Here is a 15,759-nt window from a genome sequence, read left to right on the forward strand (position 1 = left end):
CTTAAATACCATCTTCAGCTGAAGACAAAAGAGGCTGTTGGGGGTAGTGGTTTGGGACTTCAAAGGGGAGGAAGGCAATTCACATGGAGATGGAAAACCAAATGTTTGGTAAATAAATGTTTGCTGGGCCCTGCTGACGCAATGAGATGGAGTAAACTGATTTTTGAGGCCCTGCTTAGAGTTTTCCCCACCACACCCAGCCCATATTCTTGCAGATGTCTCTGGTGATAGCTCTATTCAGGGAACAGGGCCTCTACTGAAATTGTTTTAGGCAGTTAGGGGGAAGGTCCAAGTTTCTTCCTGAGTCTTTTGAACCTTGATTGTTTCAGCTAGAAATAATTCACACGTCAAAGAGATATTTTGGTTTTGAGTGGCAAATTTTGCTCCCCTTAGGTAGTGGAAGTTCTGTGATCCACAAAATAACTCATTCAGAGTTAAATTCCTATGTGACTTATCACTTGTGTTTTTTCAGGTGGGGTAGTTCCCAGAGGACAAAATAAAGACTTAAATGCATTAAAATACGTCAAGTGTAAGAGGTCTCTTATGGTTAGGAAAATAGAAATAAAGTCTATCTTCATTAAAAAGAAGAATGATTCCTCTTGATAGATATACAAAGATGTTAAGAGACAGAAAATGAAGGAATGTAAAGTGAGAAAACAGGGAAAGGTAAAAGACATGTCGTAGCATCCAGGCTAGGCAATCCACCCAGACTGGCTGTCCTGCTGCTGCCCCGAGTCACCTCAACTCCCATCCCTGCTGCCGAGGGCTGAAGGACCCCTCATGCCCACCCCAGCTGTAAGGAAGAGCTTCTCTCTCTGCTCACTGCTCTTGTGGAAGGGCTGCAAGGCTTCAGAAGCAATGATCAAACCATAATGGAATTTAAAAACAGTCCGCTCTACTATGAGGCCCATGTGCCTGACACAAGGACCAAGCTCCAGCTGGCCTATCCTCCTAGCCACAACGTGATGACTGCACCATTCTTATTTTTATCCATGGTATCTTCAATCCCTCTTGAAATATGATTTGGTGTCTGTGCAAACTGAGACCAGGGAGGTCAGTATTTCAGGGTAATAGGGGTTACTAGGCCACCTGGACAAATTGCCAGCTGGAAAGAGCCCGGCCCACATTCTTTGGCGGTTACCTTGGCCCTAAGCACAAGCAGAGCTGAAGCCAAAGGACAAGAAAGAGTGATCATCATTAATGTTTGTGCATTTACTTTCTGCTAAATACTTAGCCATGTTATCTCATTTAAACCTCACGAAAACCCTATACATTAGCCTTTAAAACCCATTTTATAGTTGAGGAACCTGAGATTCAGAGTGGTCAAGTCACTTGCCAGCTAGTTTATAAGTGGTAATGCAGGAACCTGAACCACAAGTCTGACTCCAGGGCTCTTGAGCTCACTACTCCTGTAACCACTAGTTTATTCTGCCTCATCCACTGCCTCTTCCCCAGGGCGCTCTTACCATCATGTGCTCACCACAGAAGATGATCCAGAAGGAGAGAAGCATTGCATAGAAGATGCCCTGTCGGATATCGCCAAACAATAGCATCCAGGTCCAGTCAAACCCAATGGAAAACCATTCCACTGGGATATTGATAAAAGTCATGGAAATCCCAAGGGCAAAGATGACTCTGATGGTGAGACAATATCAGGAAAACTACTTTATTCATCTGGGAGGCAAAACATTTTTGATTTAAAAATCAAAACCCAGTTTTGGGAACTGAGATGTTACATATTGGGACTGAAGCCATATGATCAGTTTCTTTGCTCTCATAATGAGTCTTTACACGGAGATGCTAAATGTCTTCTTTCACTGGCACCACTGCAGAATGAAGGAGTGTTACATTAATCTTTCTACACAGTAACTGAACCTAACCTCCTGAATGCCCTGGACTTTATCTTGGTGCCACGTCAGATCAAGAGCTTCCTATAGTGTTTTCAGCCTCCCTTGCCTTCTTAAACAGACCTCACTGAATATAATTATCTGCTCTTACCTATTCAGGTTATCATTAACCTGATCATTAAGAACACTCATTATTATGATATCCTCAGCAACTATAAAGTATACAAGCATATTTGTTTCAATAATACATGACTCCAAACAATATGAAATACAAATTATTTTAGCTGCTTGTTTCATTTTTATTTTGCTTTTCTCCTGTTATTTCCACTTCTCTATCAAAATATCATTCATTTTGTTACTGACTTATTCACACTTTCATTCACACCCATGATATGTTTATTAAGCACAAATCATGTACCAGGCATTTTGTTAGGGACATACATACCTAAATGAATAGGACCAGTTCTTTCCTTCAAGGAGGTATATTCAGTGGCTGAGCCAGACAAACTGTGGTAAGTAATGTGACAGAAGTGTGCACAGGCTGCTACCAGGATTTCTCACTTTGATAGAGACAGAAATTGAACTGAGTTGTGAGTCAAGATTAGGGAGGTGGAAGGGCATTCCCAGCAGAGGGAAGAGCCTGGAGGGAGGCACGGGAGTCTGGAACAGCCTGAAGCATTTGGGGATCTGTATGTGGCACATATCAGGAAATGACAGGACATGATACCAGAGAAATAAAAAGGGCTGAGCTGGTAAAGAAACTTGCATACCTCATTAGAGAATTTGAAAATTATCTTGAAAGGACTGAGGATCCAATAAGAAGGTTAAGCAATGGAGTGACATCATTCCATTCATTCATTCAACAAATTTATATTTATTGAGCTCCTACTATGTTCCAGTCACTATTCTAAATGCTGGGGATATAGTAGTAAACAAAGTAGGTAAGAATTCTGCTCTAGTGATGCTTGTATTCAGATGGGGTGAGTGGAGGGGTAAGGGAGGAATGATAATAAATAAATAGAGAATGAGTATTATGAAGAAGTATAATAAAGCAAGGTAGGAGAATGGAGAGAGATCGGGTGCAATTTAAATAAGGTAGATGGGAAAAAGCCTTTAAGACAGAAATTATATCAGGTCCTGAAGGAAATGAGGCATTGAGCCACAATGATACCTGGGAAAGAGCACTTCAGATGAAGAGAATAGCAAGTGCAAAGGCTCTAAGGTGGGTGCATGCTGGGCATGTCTGAGAACCATCAAGGTGGATGGTAGGTGGTGCAGAGAATAGGAGATAAAATTTAGAGGTGGTGAAGAGCCAGGATCATCGAGGGTTTATAGGCCAGAGCAAAGGAAATGAAAAACCAGTAGAGAGCTTTGAGCAGAGCAGTGACATCATCCAATTTCTACTTAAAAGGGAACAGTCTGTCTGCTGTATGAATAGATTTCAGGAAGGAAAATGATGGAAACAAGAGGAGCATCTTATAGCAAATAAGAGGCTATTTCCTATAATCCAGGTGAAAAATGAGAAATCATGGTGAGTTAGATTAGGGTGGTAGGAATGGAAATGGTGAGATTTCCTGGTGTGTTGGAAGAGGCGTGTGAAAAAAAAGAGAAGTAAAGGATGCCTCCTACATGTCTGCTCAGCTGCTTCTGAGCAGCTGAAAGGATAGAGTTGCCAATTCCAAAGACCAGGAGGGCCCAAAGAGGAGCAAGTTTGAAGTGAGAGGAAAACAAGTGTTCTTCATATGTGTTACATTTCTGTGTGAGTGAAGATGTTAAGTAAACAGGTAGAATATTTGGGTCTAGATTTGGGAGAAGCTGAGGTTGACCATGTAAATGTAGAGTCATCATAGTGTAGATGATTTTTTAAGACCACAAGACTAGATGAGATCACCCAGGGAAAGCAGCATAGCTAAGAAAAAGAAGATGTCCAAAGACCGAGCCCTGGTTCCAAAGTTTAAGAGGTCAGAAAAATCATTGGAAACAGCCATGGAGACTGAGTGGTCAGCAAAGGAGAATAACAATGAGAATGTGGAGGAGACTCTATGAAGAAAAAGGGAGTGATCAGTTATGCCAAATGCTAATGACAAGTCAAAAAAAGCGAGGACTGAGAAATGAGCACTGGATTTGGAATGTGGAGGTCATTGGTGGTTCTGTTGAGCAATTTTAATAAGGGGTTGAAGGAGCTCAAGAAAAAGCAGGAGGAGAAGATATATAGACAAGATTTTTGAGGAGTTTTGCTGTAAAAAGCAGAAAAGAATGGGGGAAGGCAGAGTGTGTCTGTGTATTAATGGGAATAATCCAGCAGAAAGGAAAAAGTCAATAATGTGGGAGAGAAAGGGGCTATGTCTACAGAAACATCATCCTTCTGGCAGTGAGAGGGGTTGGGATCAGTTAGCAGCAAGGCAGTTCATCCACTGTAATAGAGAGAAGTATCTGATTCAGAACATGGAAATGAAGAGCAAAGATACAACAGAGAGCTGGAAATATGAGAGCAGTAGAACCCCTAGGATTTAATAATAATTTGCACATGAAAGCTGAAGGAGAAAAAGGAGTCCAGGCTGATTTGCAGTCAAATCACCAGCCCAAGTATTGATAACACACTGACCACTTGAACTAGGCCCCCAGCAAAACCAGGTCCATGGCAGGCAAATCACAGGATGCCAGCGTTCCTTAAGGGTGCTCCAAAATCAGCTCTTACTTTTCCAGAAGCACTGGGGGTCGAGACATCATGGTGATCCTTCTCCAATACCACACCATAATGATGAAGATGCTGGGTGTAAGGAAGGTCTTCATGGCAAACCACACCTTGGTGAAGCCTCCATTTTGGTGAATTCCCTAGATAGAGACCAATCATAATTTTGAAGGTCAATATATCTTAGTGTTATTTTCTACCAGCAGATGCATTCTGGGGAGAGGTAAATGGAGATCTTTTTTGCTGAACTTTCAAGATCAAGAGCGCTAACATTCACAGCATGTACTGTCCTCATCCTACCCCCCTGGGCCCCTCCTCAGGCACTGTAGAAATATAAATCAAAAGGCATAAAGATAGACTCACTCTATCCTAAGGGAATGATTAAGAACATGATCAAAGATTTGTCTATAAGGTTTTCATTGAAAAATTGGAGCTATCTTAGATGCCCAAAATGTTGGCATTGGTAAAACGTGTTAAGGTAAATCCGTACTGTGGAATGCTAAGCAGTACTACAAAGTATATTTATACTGTATTCACAATATACCATTAATTATTTTTTGTCACAAACTCTTTATGAACTCAGAGAAATGTATTATATTATCAACATCTTGAATACATATGTAACTTTACACATACCCTTGCCATTCATTGGTGAATCAATCCCAGATCTCAACACAAATATTTTCCATCACGTTTTTAATAATATGTGGGCGTTCAGTAATATGTGGGTGTCTAGTTAATACACTCATCAGACAAATATTGAGTGCCTACATTGTGCCAACAGTTGGAATACAGTTGTAATGTGATTTGTTTCTATTAATACAGTATTGTTAATGATAACAACATTTTTTAAAAATTTGTTAGAGTGGCTTTCAGGTTATTCCCATAAGATTTCATTATACCTTACTTGTGTTACAATATCCTTCCTTTAGTGGAGAGAAAGGGGTGGAATGGATGTCACTGCCACAGGAGTTGCATATAAACACATTCTCTCTTCAAGAGATGAAAAAGATTTTGTGGGTGCCTACTGACATAGTATGCCCATGAAAGTTGGTATATACATAAGCACCAGCCACCGTATTTCACAGTGAAGAAACTCTTGAAAACCACTGTATCAAAGTGCTTTTAGTATTTGCTAATGAAGATACAGAAACACTGAAGTTCTGGGTTTCATGTAGAATAATCCCAAATTAAGACATTTTAAATATTCTCAAAATTTCTTCCAAGGAAAGATACATACAATTAATTTTAAAAAGCAAGGAACGAAAGAGTCAGTTGAGTATGATGGCCTTTTTTTTTTTGTAAGGGAAGGATTATATACGTATATACACAGAGAAAAAAATTGAGGAGATACAGCATAACCTCAAAGTGGTTATTTCTCTAGATGGCAGGATGTTACAGGTAACATTTATGTTCTACTCTGTGCTTATTTGTGCTTCTAATTTTCTAGAGTAAATATGAATTTGTTTTTTAGATGTAAAAAATCCTAAATTAGATATAAAAAGTCATGCTGAACATTCTATTTTTCCCCTACTAAAGAGATAAAATGGAAAGAACCTAAATCACAACTGCTCCCTTTAACATTTGTGCTTGCAAGGTGAAACATGTAAAAAAAAAATTACTTTATCTTGGTGTTATTCACTATATAATCATGACCATCATAATAAAATCTTAAATGGACACAATAATTGCATTACTTTCCATTTCCATGGGTTTGTTATTCTTCTTACTTCTTAATGAAATAGTTGAGACATGGAGAATTCAAGAGTGAGATGGAGCATCTTTCTAATACACATGCTCACAACCAGTGTTCTTAGCCAGTGCTTTGATGTGACAGGCTTCCTGGATCAATCAGATTCACTTACCACCAGCCGGATATCCTTAATCTCTCCAATCCCAACATTGATTTTCTTCTTCTCATTCACAGGCAGCCGGATGTTTAGAAGGTAATACTTATGAGCCACAGACCCAATTTCCATGAAAGGAAGGACGTCACATTCATAGTAACGGCCCTCATGTTCTGCGGTCTGGAAGAAGAGTGGAGGGTTTGAGGCATGGTCACTATTTCCAATAGACGATGTCTGAAGTGTCTTGCCTTTGCCTCATATCACCAATTCTAAAAAGCTAATGCTTAAAGGTATACCTCAGAGGTACAGATAATAGGGTACACTGGAGGCATGGCATCTACAAGCTGCCCCCTCCCACAAAATAAAACCCAGGGACTTCCCTGGTGGTACAGTGGTTAAGAATCCTCCTACCAATGCAGGGGACATGGGTTCAAGCCCTGGTCCAGGAAGATCCCACATGCCACAGAGCACCTAAGCCCATGAGCCACAACTACTGAGCCTGCACTCTAGAGCCCACAAGCCACAACTACTGAACTGGCGAGCCACAACTACTGAAGCCCACGTGCCTAGAGCCCATGCTCCGCAACAAGAAAAGTCACCGCAGTGAGAAGCACGCACACCACAAGGAAGAGTAGCCCCCACTCGCTGCAACAAGAGAAAGCCCGCGCACAGCAACGAAGACCCAACACAACCAAAAAGAAATAAATAACTTTATAAAAAGATAAAAATAAAACCCAGCCACATTCGAGACAGAACCAGAAATTTTAGGTAACAAGCAGAAATTTCTTCTATTTCGACACCTTTCTCAGCTCTTCAGTCCTCATTAGAGCCTCACGTCAGACTAACCTGGTCTACCAGGGCTACAATTTTATTTGCAGCATACCATCGGAGACCTCTAAGGCTCTGTAGAACAGTCAACTCAAATGTTCAGGAGGAAGCCCTTGCTAATGTTCATCACTTTCTTGGATGATGACTACTTATTTACATGGTTTTGGCCTGCAGGAGAAGCTACCAGAAGCTGAAAATATCTATTTTTTATTGATTTGACCAAAAAAAAAAAAAAAAAAAAAAAGCTACCCAAGAAGCCCTTGGAATTTGGGGAAGACACAGGGAGATGAAAGGAAACAATGAGATTAGCTTGCTAGAGATGACCACTTGCAATTCTTTGCCTCTAAAGCTTTCTAACTGCCCAAGAGACAAGATGGCAGAGGGAGCAGAAATTAAATAAACAAAAATTTAGCCCAGTTTCTAGAAAAGCCTCTTGGACTTCCTGCCAAACAATTTAAGAGGTACCAGCCAGCACATGGCAGTGGGAGATTGGCAAGTAGTACAACTTGCTTTTGAAAACTAAATTCTGCTCTTCCTTAGCAGGACACATGGCTATGTGTCCCAGCTGAGGGGTGGGGGAAGCGGGTAAGTATGGACACGTATAGGCAGGAGCTTCAGCAACCGAGGACTCTTCCCTGATAAAGCAGATGAGTGTCTTGTCTTCACTGCTGGGTTCGTATGCCAGCTTCAGTGTTTGCATATTACCTCCTGATGAAGTGATGGGGGACTGATTTGGTGTTCCTAAGCCTAAATTCTCAGGGCCTCCAAAATTTTTTGTTAATCTTCAGAGTAAAAAGTCCAGTGGCGAAATCAAAAGGAAGGTAACAAGGAGTCTGTTTCTTCTGTGATCTTGGGGCAGGGGATGGCGGGGGGGCTCTTTACTGGACAGTCAGAGCTTAGAGTGCAATAAACAGACCTTTGTACAGGAATGGAAGACACACATAAGTAGAGGTAGAGCAGGCAAATATCTTGCTTATGCACTTCCATTTTTCCCTTTCCCACTCATGGCAGACATCACTAATCAGTCATGATAATTTTTCATCCTCTAAGGTCTAAGGGGCTCTTATCAGAACTACCAGTTGATTAGACACGGCATGTAAGATTTTAAAAATTCTTCTGTAGAAAGGATCCTTCTTTTCCAAACTCCAGCTTCAGGTTGGATGAGTCTTCCTGTATAAATCTGTCTTCCTCTCCCCTCTGCTCCTTTCTCTTATACTTACAAATCAAGGCTATTATTAGGACTCTGCAGAACTACTGAAAATACAGTACAGCCTCTAACTCAGCCTCAGATGAAGCTGCACTCAGATGGCTGATTACCTGCTATGGTAACAGCAAGAGGTGGGTTTTCTGATGTGTTTCCAGTCAGGGTCTTATTTATAGAAACTGAGAGTTTGAAGGAAACAAAACTTATTTAGTCTAATGCCACTGACTTGATTATGTGGCTCACCCAAGGTCCAAAAGTCATGGCAGAGTTGGGTTGAGGATGTGGGTCTCCCAAGTCCAGCCTCCAGCTCTGATTCGGAGGAGGACTCGTGAGTGCAGCAGGAAGAAAGGAATGCTGTTTTGCCTCAGACATGCCTGAAGGCAGGCATTGTGCTGTGATAAGGAGGGCCCTGAACTTCAAGCCAGGAGGCTGAAATTCTAGTCCTGACCTCACCCCTTGTTGGGTACCGGGGGAAGGTCATCCACCTCATTTGGCCTCACTTTCTTCCTAAGTAAAGCAAGAAGGTTTAATTATATGATCTCTGGGGTTCCTTCTAATGCCCCGTCAGGGGTCTCTGTGTGTCCTCCACTTCCCTGTCCCTACAGAAAGGGTAACACCACCACATGAGACAAGTTTACCTAAGTCCAACAAATGAGAGAGACACACAGGGTCCTGGGATCCTGGCCTGGCCTACCTGTCTCAGAGACAAATTCACTGTATCCTGCTGGGGACTTTTCCTTATTCACTGAGGTTCTGCCTCTGCCAGTATTTAGGGCATTTAGGAAGAAAGATTTCCTTCTCTCTCTTCCTCCCTCCTTTTCCTTTCCCCCACATCCCTCCACCCTCCCCCAAATCCAGCATAAGCCTGGCTAATTAGGACAAATTACAGCAGGTGGCAACTTGACTTTTTTTTTAACTTCACAATCCACCAGGGACTAAAAAGCTTTAAAGCAATTTCTCATTTAATCTTCAAACTCAAGTCTAAATTTCACTGCAATCAAAAAGCATAGATTTGATGATTCATTTCCTTCACACTTTTCAAGGTTTAATATCTTTCTTGAAAGGGATCAACACATCCTAAAGATAATTAAGCAACTGTCATTAAGAAGCAGTTGTAGTCTTCTTAACGGCCTCCCCCTGACTCTGCTTCTCAGTGCCCTCTAAGTGTATACATAAGATGAGAAATGACTTTTCCCTTTTCTGAGGTTTAAATTCCATATCCAAAAGCTTTATATCCTTTAGCTTAGACAGCCAACCAGTCTTAACCTCTGAATGATGAGGTCAACTTTTAATTAATTTCCTCCATTGCATATAAAGGTCTAGAAATATTACATATCTCTCTCCTGCTACCTCCAATTTCTCTTGACCATTCATTTTTACCTATAGATTGCCCCCAAAGGCCTACCCAAAACAATTCCAGATGGCTTTTGGGTGGGGGGAACCCTATATTTGACCATTCAGTAAAGGGTCTACTGAAGTGACTTTCAAACTTTATCAGGCTTAAGAGAAGGAATTGAAATCCTGTTAAAACACAGATTCCTTGGTCCTACATGCTGAGATTTTGATTCATAGGTTTGGGGTGTGCCCTGGGAATCTGCATTTCCTACAAGCTACCAGGTGATGCTGACACTGTTTGTCCTTAGACCACACTTTCCATAGCTCTTGTATAGGGAACCTGGGGAGGGAGAATTAACAAACACCAGGTGCCCCAAAAGATGCTTATGTGTAGGGTGCATGGTTTGCCCATGAGAGTTTTAATTTATACCTTTTGTCCTGTTGGCCCGACTGGTGAAACATGTCCCAGACTTGATTTTAAGTGATAAGGTTCATTATCTCATCTCGTCCTTATAAAATTCCCAGGGCAGGTATTATTATCCCATTTTGCAAAGGAGAAACTGAAGCTTGGACAGATGAAGCAAGCTTGCCTGAGGTCATGCAGTCAGTAAGTGAAAACAGCCTGGAAGTGAAGCCAAGTATGTTTTGCTCCGAATCCAGGCCTTTAACTAATGTTCATGAACCTGCCCGGACCCATCTTACTCCTCTTTGGGGCAGGATGGACAGGGCAGGGGCATGGTACTCAGAGGCTTCAACCTGCCACTCTTACCATTCCACAGGGAACCCCAATTTTCCAGTTATAGGCAAAAGTGAAGTTAGGAAAGGCCAATGTTAGGAGAAGAGAGGAACTAAATCAGTCAACAGAGCGAGTACTACAAAGTAGCCCAAATCCTTCAGGAGCAACTGACCTGAAGATATCAAGTGACAAATGACATAATCAGGAATGTGCTTCAGTGAAGTTTGGCCTCTCATGCATTTCATGCAAAGAAAACAAGACTATTTATGTCTGTGAAGGGACATCAGAGATCACCTAGCTGGTGGTGTTCCTTGTCAACACTCTTGAGGAATGTGAGTAACCATGAGTAACAGTAACTACGGCTCCATTTCAACTTCACAGAGACTTTCAAGGGGGGAAGGGAGTGGTGAGGGGGGAGGGGGACAGAATCTTGGGGAGGCATGTGTGAGGGCAGCATGTGGCACTGGAAAAGGGCCCCTCACTAATTCTGATTTGGTCCTTATACAGACAAATCCCACTATCCTCTGAGGGTCACTGAGTCCATGCCTGTATTTTAATTCCTGGAGAATCTAAGGCCTTTGTCCAAGAGAAAGTGTCTCCCTACTCTCAATGAAGGATAGTGGCTTTCCTCCCCTTGGTGGTTAAATGAGTCTTCCCGGAAGAACCAAAGAAGGGAGAGTCCTAAAAGTATGTAAGAGAACTGAGAGGTCTCAAAGGAAACTAGATTTCTCCCTCAGGTCCTCTTTTTGTCTGTGGTGTTTGTTCCCTGGGATTGTTAGTCTTCACACCTGCACACTGACTTTGGCAACAGAGATGCCGATGAAACAGAGAAGCAGACACATGCATTGAACCGATATGAACAGATTTGTACACCTAAAATTAACTTAGCAATGATCTTCAAACACTTTTTGTTAATATCCAAAGAACAAGAATTTATTTTTACGGAGGTATTTCAGAGAAACAACTAAATCACTTCAAACAGACATTCCTTGTTCTGTTCTTTCCTCCTTTGCAGGGACATGAAATATCTACATGGCCCTCTTCTAGGACAAAGGACAGTGACTACTAACCTTTGTGGGTCATGCATGCTTAGGAACAAGAAATGTGTCTGAGCAAATGTTCCCACATACCTGTAAACAAAATAAAAAACCTCATCAACTGAGACTTCAAGGTACCCTACCTTGGGGGAGGTGAAGGTACATTTGAGTTTCCGGGGCACTCTCTCATGGGCCATTTCAGTCCACTCAGCAAACATATCATCTCGGTAAGCCAGGGAAATGTCCATGGAAACTTCTGCATTTTCTCCTGCAAGAAAAAGGATGCACAATTCAGAAACAGCTTCTGGGAAGATACTTTGGAAACAGTTTAAAAATTCTTATAGGCTCTACCATGGAAACCAATAAGACAAAAGAGACGTATCAGTTTCTACCAAATGCCAAACCTGACTCTCCAAACCCAAGGACTTAAAAGTCATAGGATGACTGTCTAAGCTGGAGGTTGGGTTCCCTCCCATAACCAACTGTTCTGCCAAGGAGTCAAAGAGCATCCACTTAAATTCCTCCAGAGACAGGGGTTTCACTCTCTCTGAGGCAGTTCAAATGGTCAGATTCCAACTCACGGTCAGCATTCATCCTCCTTAACTTGCACCACTGGTCCTAGGTCTGCCTGTAGGAGTCCCACAGCAGATGAAGTCCTTTTTCCACAAAAGTTCCTTAGGTACTTGAAACCTGCAACTCATCCGCCTGTGTTTCCTCTCCTCTCTGATAAAAATGACCAACGTTTTCAGCCACCCCTCAGAGACATGATTTAAGTATCTTGGGTGCTTTCTTCAGGACATACTCTAGTCTGAAAGCATCCTTTTTAAAATTACCCCCAAGAAGCTCTCAAATATAGGCTCTGCTGCTTCTCAAAACCCCTTCTTCAGAGTATGGACAAAGTTAATATAAGAGGTAAAGGGTTTTTCCAAATTAAAGACTTATACACAGATAGGAATATAATAATAAGTTCATAATTGTGCAAAGGAACATTCACATACACTTCCATATCAATAAGGACCATGAATGGGTTTAACTCACCATAGAACTCATTAAGGAGATAAGAGTAATAAAAACTGCCTCTATCCATTTTGTCTGTTTTATACTCTGTTGAGCAAGTTCAAGAACAGAGCAGTCTTAATGGAGGAAAAAAAGCACAGACTACATTTCCAAAATGACCTTGGTGAGCCAGCTCCCACTGGGGTTATGAGACTGGGCTCAGTTCTAGGCTCTGGAACCTGAATATCAGGTCACAAGGGAAACATAAGAATAACTGCTGTCTGAAAAATTAGGGCTGTTCTTTCCACTGACCCAGTGTGGCTTGTAGACAATTTGACAGTGTGGTGAATCCCTGGTTCTCTGAGGAAATCTAGGAAGAGAAGGAAATAATGCAGGAAAGAAGGAATTTGAGGCCATTCTGATATAGACCAAACCTTCATGAACATCAGCACCCGCTCCTTTATTAGTATTATTTAAACCCTCTGTCACTAATAATGAACTATCAGAAAGAGAAAGTAAAAAAAAAAAAAAAATCCCATTTAAAAATCACATCAAAAAGAATAAAATACCTAGGAATAAACTTAACCAAGAAGATAAAAGACCTATACTCTGCAAACTATAAAATACTGATGAAGGAAACTGAAGATGATACAAAGAAGTGGAAAGATCTCCCATGCTCTTGTATCAGAATAATCAATATTGTTAAAATGGCCATGCTACCCAGAGCTATCTACAGATTTAATGCAGTCCCTATGAAAATACCGATGACCTTTTTCACAGAACTAAAACAAATAACCCTAAAATTTATATGGAACCACAAAAGACCCAGAATTGCCAAAGCAATCTTGAGAAAAAAAGAATAAAGCTGGAGGTGTCACCTTCCCAGATTTCAGACTATACTACAAAGCTACAGTAATCAAAACAGCACGGTATTGGCACAAAAACAGACACATAGATCAATGGAACAGAATAGTGAGCCCAGAAATAAACTCAAACACCTGTGGTCAATTAATCTATGAGAAAGGAAGCAAGAATATACAATGGAGAAAAGATAGTCACTTTAATAAGTAGTGCTGGGGAAACTGGACAGCTACATGTAAAAGAATGAGATTACAACATTTCCTCACACTATATACAAAAATAAACTCAAAATTGATTAAAGACCTAAATGTAGAACATGATACCATAAAGAAGATAACATAGGCAGAACACTCTTTGACATAAATCACAGCAATATTTTTTTGGATTTGTCCCCTAAGGCAAAAGAAATAAAAGCAAAAATAAACAAATGGGACCTAATTAAACTTAAAAGTTTTTGCATGCAAAGGAAAGCAATGATAAAACAAAAAGACAGCCTACAGAATGGGAGAAAATATATGCAAATGATGCAACTGACAAGGGATTAAAATCCAAAATATACAAACAGCTCATACAACTCAGTATCAAAAAAACAAACAATCCAGTCAAAAAATGGGCAGAAGACTTGAATAGACATTTTTCCAAAGAAGATATACAGATGGCCAACAGTCACATGAAAAGATGCTCAACATTTCTAATATTAGAGAAATGCAAGTCAAAGCACAGTGAGATATTACCTCACACCCATCAGAATGGCTACCATCAAAAAGTCTACAAATAACAAGTGTTGGTGAGGATGTAGAGAAAAAAGAACCCTGTACACTGTTGGTGGGAATGTAAATTGGTGCAGCCACTACAGAAAACAGTATGGAGGTTCCTCAAAAAACTAAAAATAGAACTACCACACAATCCAGCAATTCCACTCCTGGGTATATATCCAGAAAAAATGAAAACACTAATTCGAAAAGATACATGCACCCTAATGTTCATAGCAGCACTATTTTCAGTAGCCAAGATATGGAAGCAATCCAAGTGTCCACTGACAGACAAATGGATAAAGAAGATGTGGTATAAATATATATATATATACATACATATGTAAATACACACACACACATAAGCACACACAATGGAATATTACTCAGTCGTAAAAGAGAATAAAGTTCTGCCATTTGCAGCTATGTGGATGGACCTAGAGAATATTATGCTTTGCTTATGTCAGAGAAAGACAAATACTATATGATATCACTTATATGTGGAATCTAAAAAATAATACAAACGAATGTATATAGCAAAATAGAAACAGATATAGAAAACAAACTAGTGGTTACCTGCAGGGAGAGGGAAAGGGTGAGTGGCATGAGATTAAGAGATACAAACTGCTATGTATAAAACAGAAAAACAACAAGGATATATTGTATAGCATAGGGGATTATAGCCATTATTTTATAATAACTGTTAATAGAGTATAATCTGTAAAAAAAAAAAAAAAAACCCTGAATCTCTATGCTGTATATCTGAAACTAATATAATACTGTAAATTAACTATACTTCAATGAAAAAATAACTAAAGATAATAAGTCTCAGTCAAACATGGTGAATTGGCTACTTATGTTTTCCTCCTCTCACTCCTGAAACTCCACAAAAAAACCAAACAAAAAAACAGTAAAAGAACACAAAGGATATTAAATCACAAGGGGGAAAAAAAATGGTAGTGACATGAGCAAACCAGAGACTGCAACAATTTTTTCGAAGATGAAAAACAGATGGAGTAGGATTTCCTGACAGCCACAGAGATGGGCACAACTGAAACTCCACAGAAGGTATATTTTGGAAAAGTGAGCCAACATGTCCAATAGACCCCCAAGCCACTCAGAACTGGAAAGCACCAGGTGTTGCATAAGACAGAAGAGGCAAGATGCTGACAACAGGGTAGCGGGGTCAAAGTCTGTACACAGAATCACTGGAACCCCAGTTCTCATCCATCTTCCCATCTCCACATAATCCAGGAGACTCTGGACTTGAGGACACCAGGCTGTGCAGAGACCCAGGGCTGAGAATGGATAATAAGAGTCTGTATAAGAAACTGTGGGACGCCTGGCTTGGCAGAAGCAATGCTCGGAGTTTGTATATCCTCTTGGTTAGGAACCAGAATGGCTACAACTGTTTGTCACTTGGCAGCCTCAGTGGTCCAAAGAAAGAACTGAGCAGAGCTCCCATCTGTGAGTTCAATATTAGGCACCAGGGTACCTCCTTTTCATTTCTAACACTGGGATTAGGAATTGGGACTTTCAACTCTGTCGAAAGGGCACTTCCAGAACCACAGAACTCAACAGTATAAATCTGAAAGGTAGGGCTTCCCTGGTGGCGCAGTGGTTG

General features: G+C 40.7%; 1 protein-coding gene across 4 annotated transcripts in view; it reads right to left on the minus strand.

The window, feature by feature from the left end:
• The window catches only part of WLS (Wnt ligand secretion mediator), a 106,157-nt gene that overhangs the window by 26,879 nt on the left and 63,519 nt on the right, over positions 1 to 15,759 (minus strand). For all 4 annotated transcript variants that reach the window (XM_082612404.1, XM_082612405.1, XM_082612406.1 and 1 more), the window contains exons 3-6: positions 11,670 to 11,794; positions 6,405 to 6,566; positions 4,546 to 4,682; positions 1,467 to 1,635 (exon numbers count right to left, since the gene is read on the minus strand). In XM_082612404.1, coding sequence (XP_082468530.1) covers positions 1,467 to 1,635; positions 4,546 to 4,682; positions 6,405 to 6,566; positions 11,670 to 11,794 — 593 coding nt within the window. The remainder of the gene's footprint in view (positions 1 to 1,466; positions 1,636 to 4,545; positions 4,683 to 6,404; positions 6,567 to 11,669; positions 11,795 to 15,759) is intronic.

This window comes from Mesoplodon mirus (genome assembly GCF_964341445.2).
Source record: "Mesoplodon mirus genome assembly, chromosome: 3".
Taxonomy (NCBI): Eukaryota; Metazoa; Chordata; class Mammalia; order Artiodactyla; family Ziphiidae; genus Mesoplodon; species Mesoplodon mirus.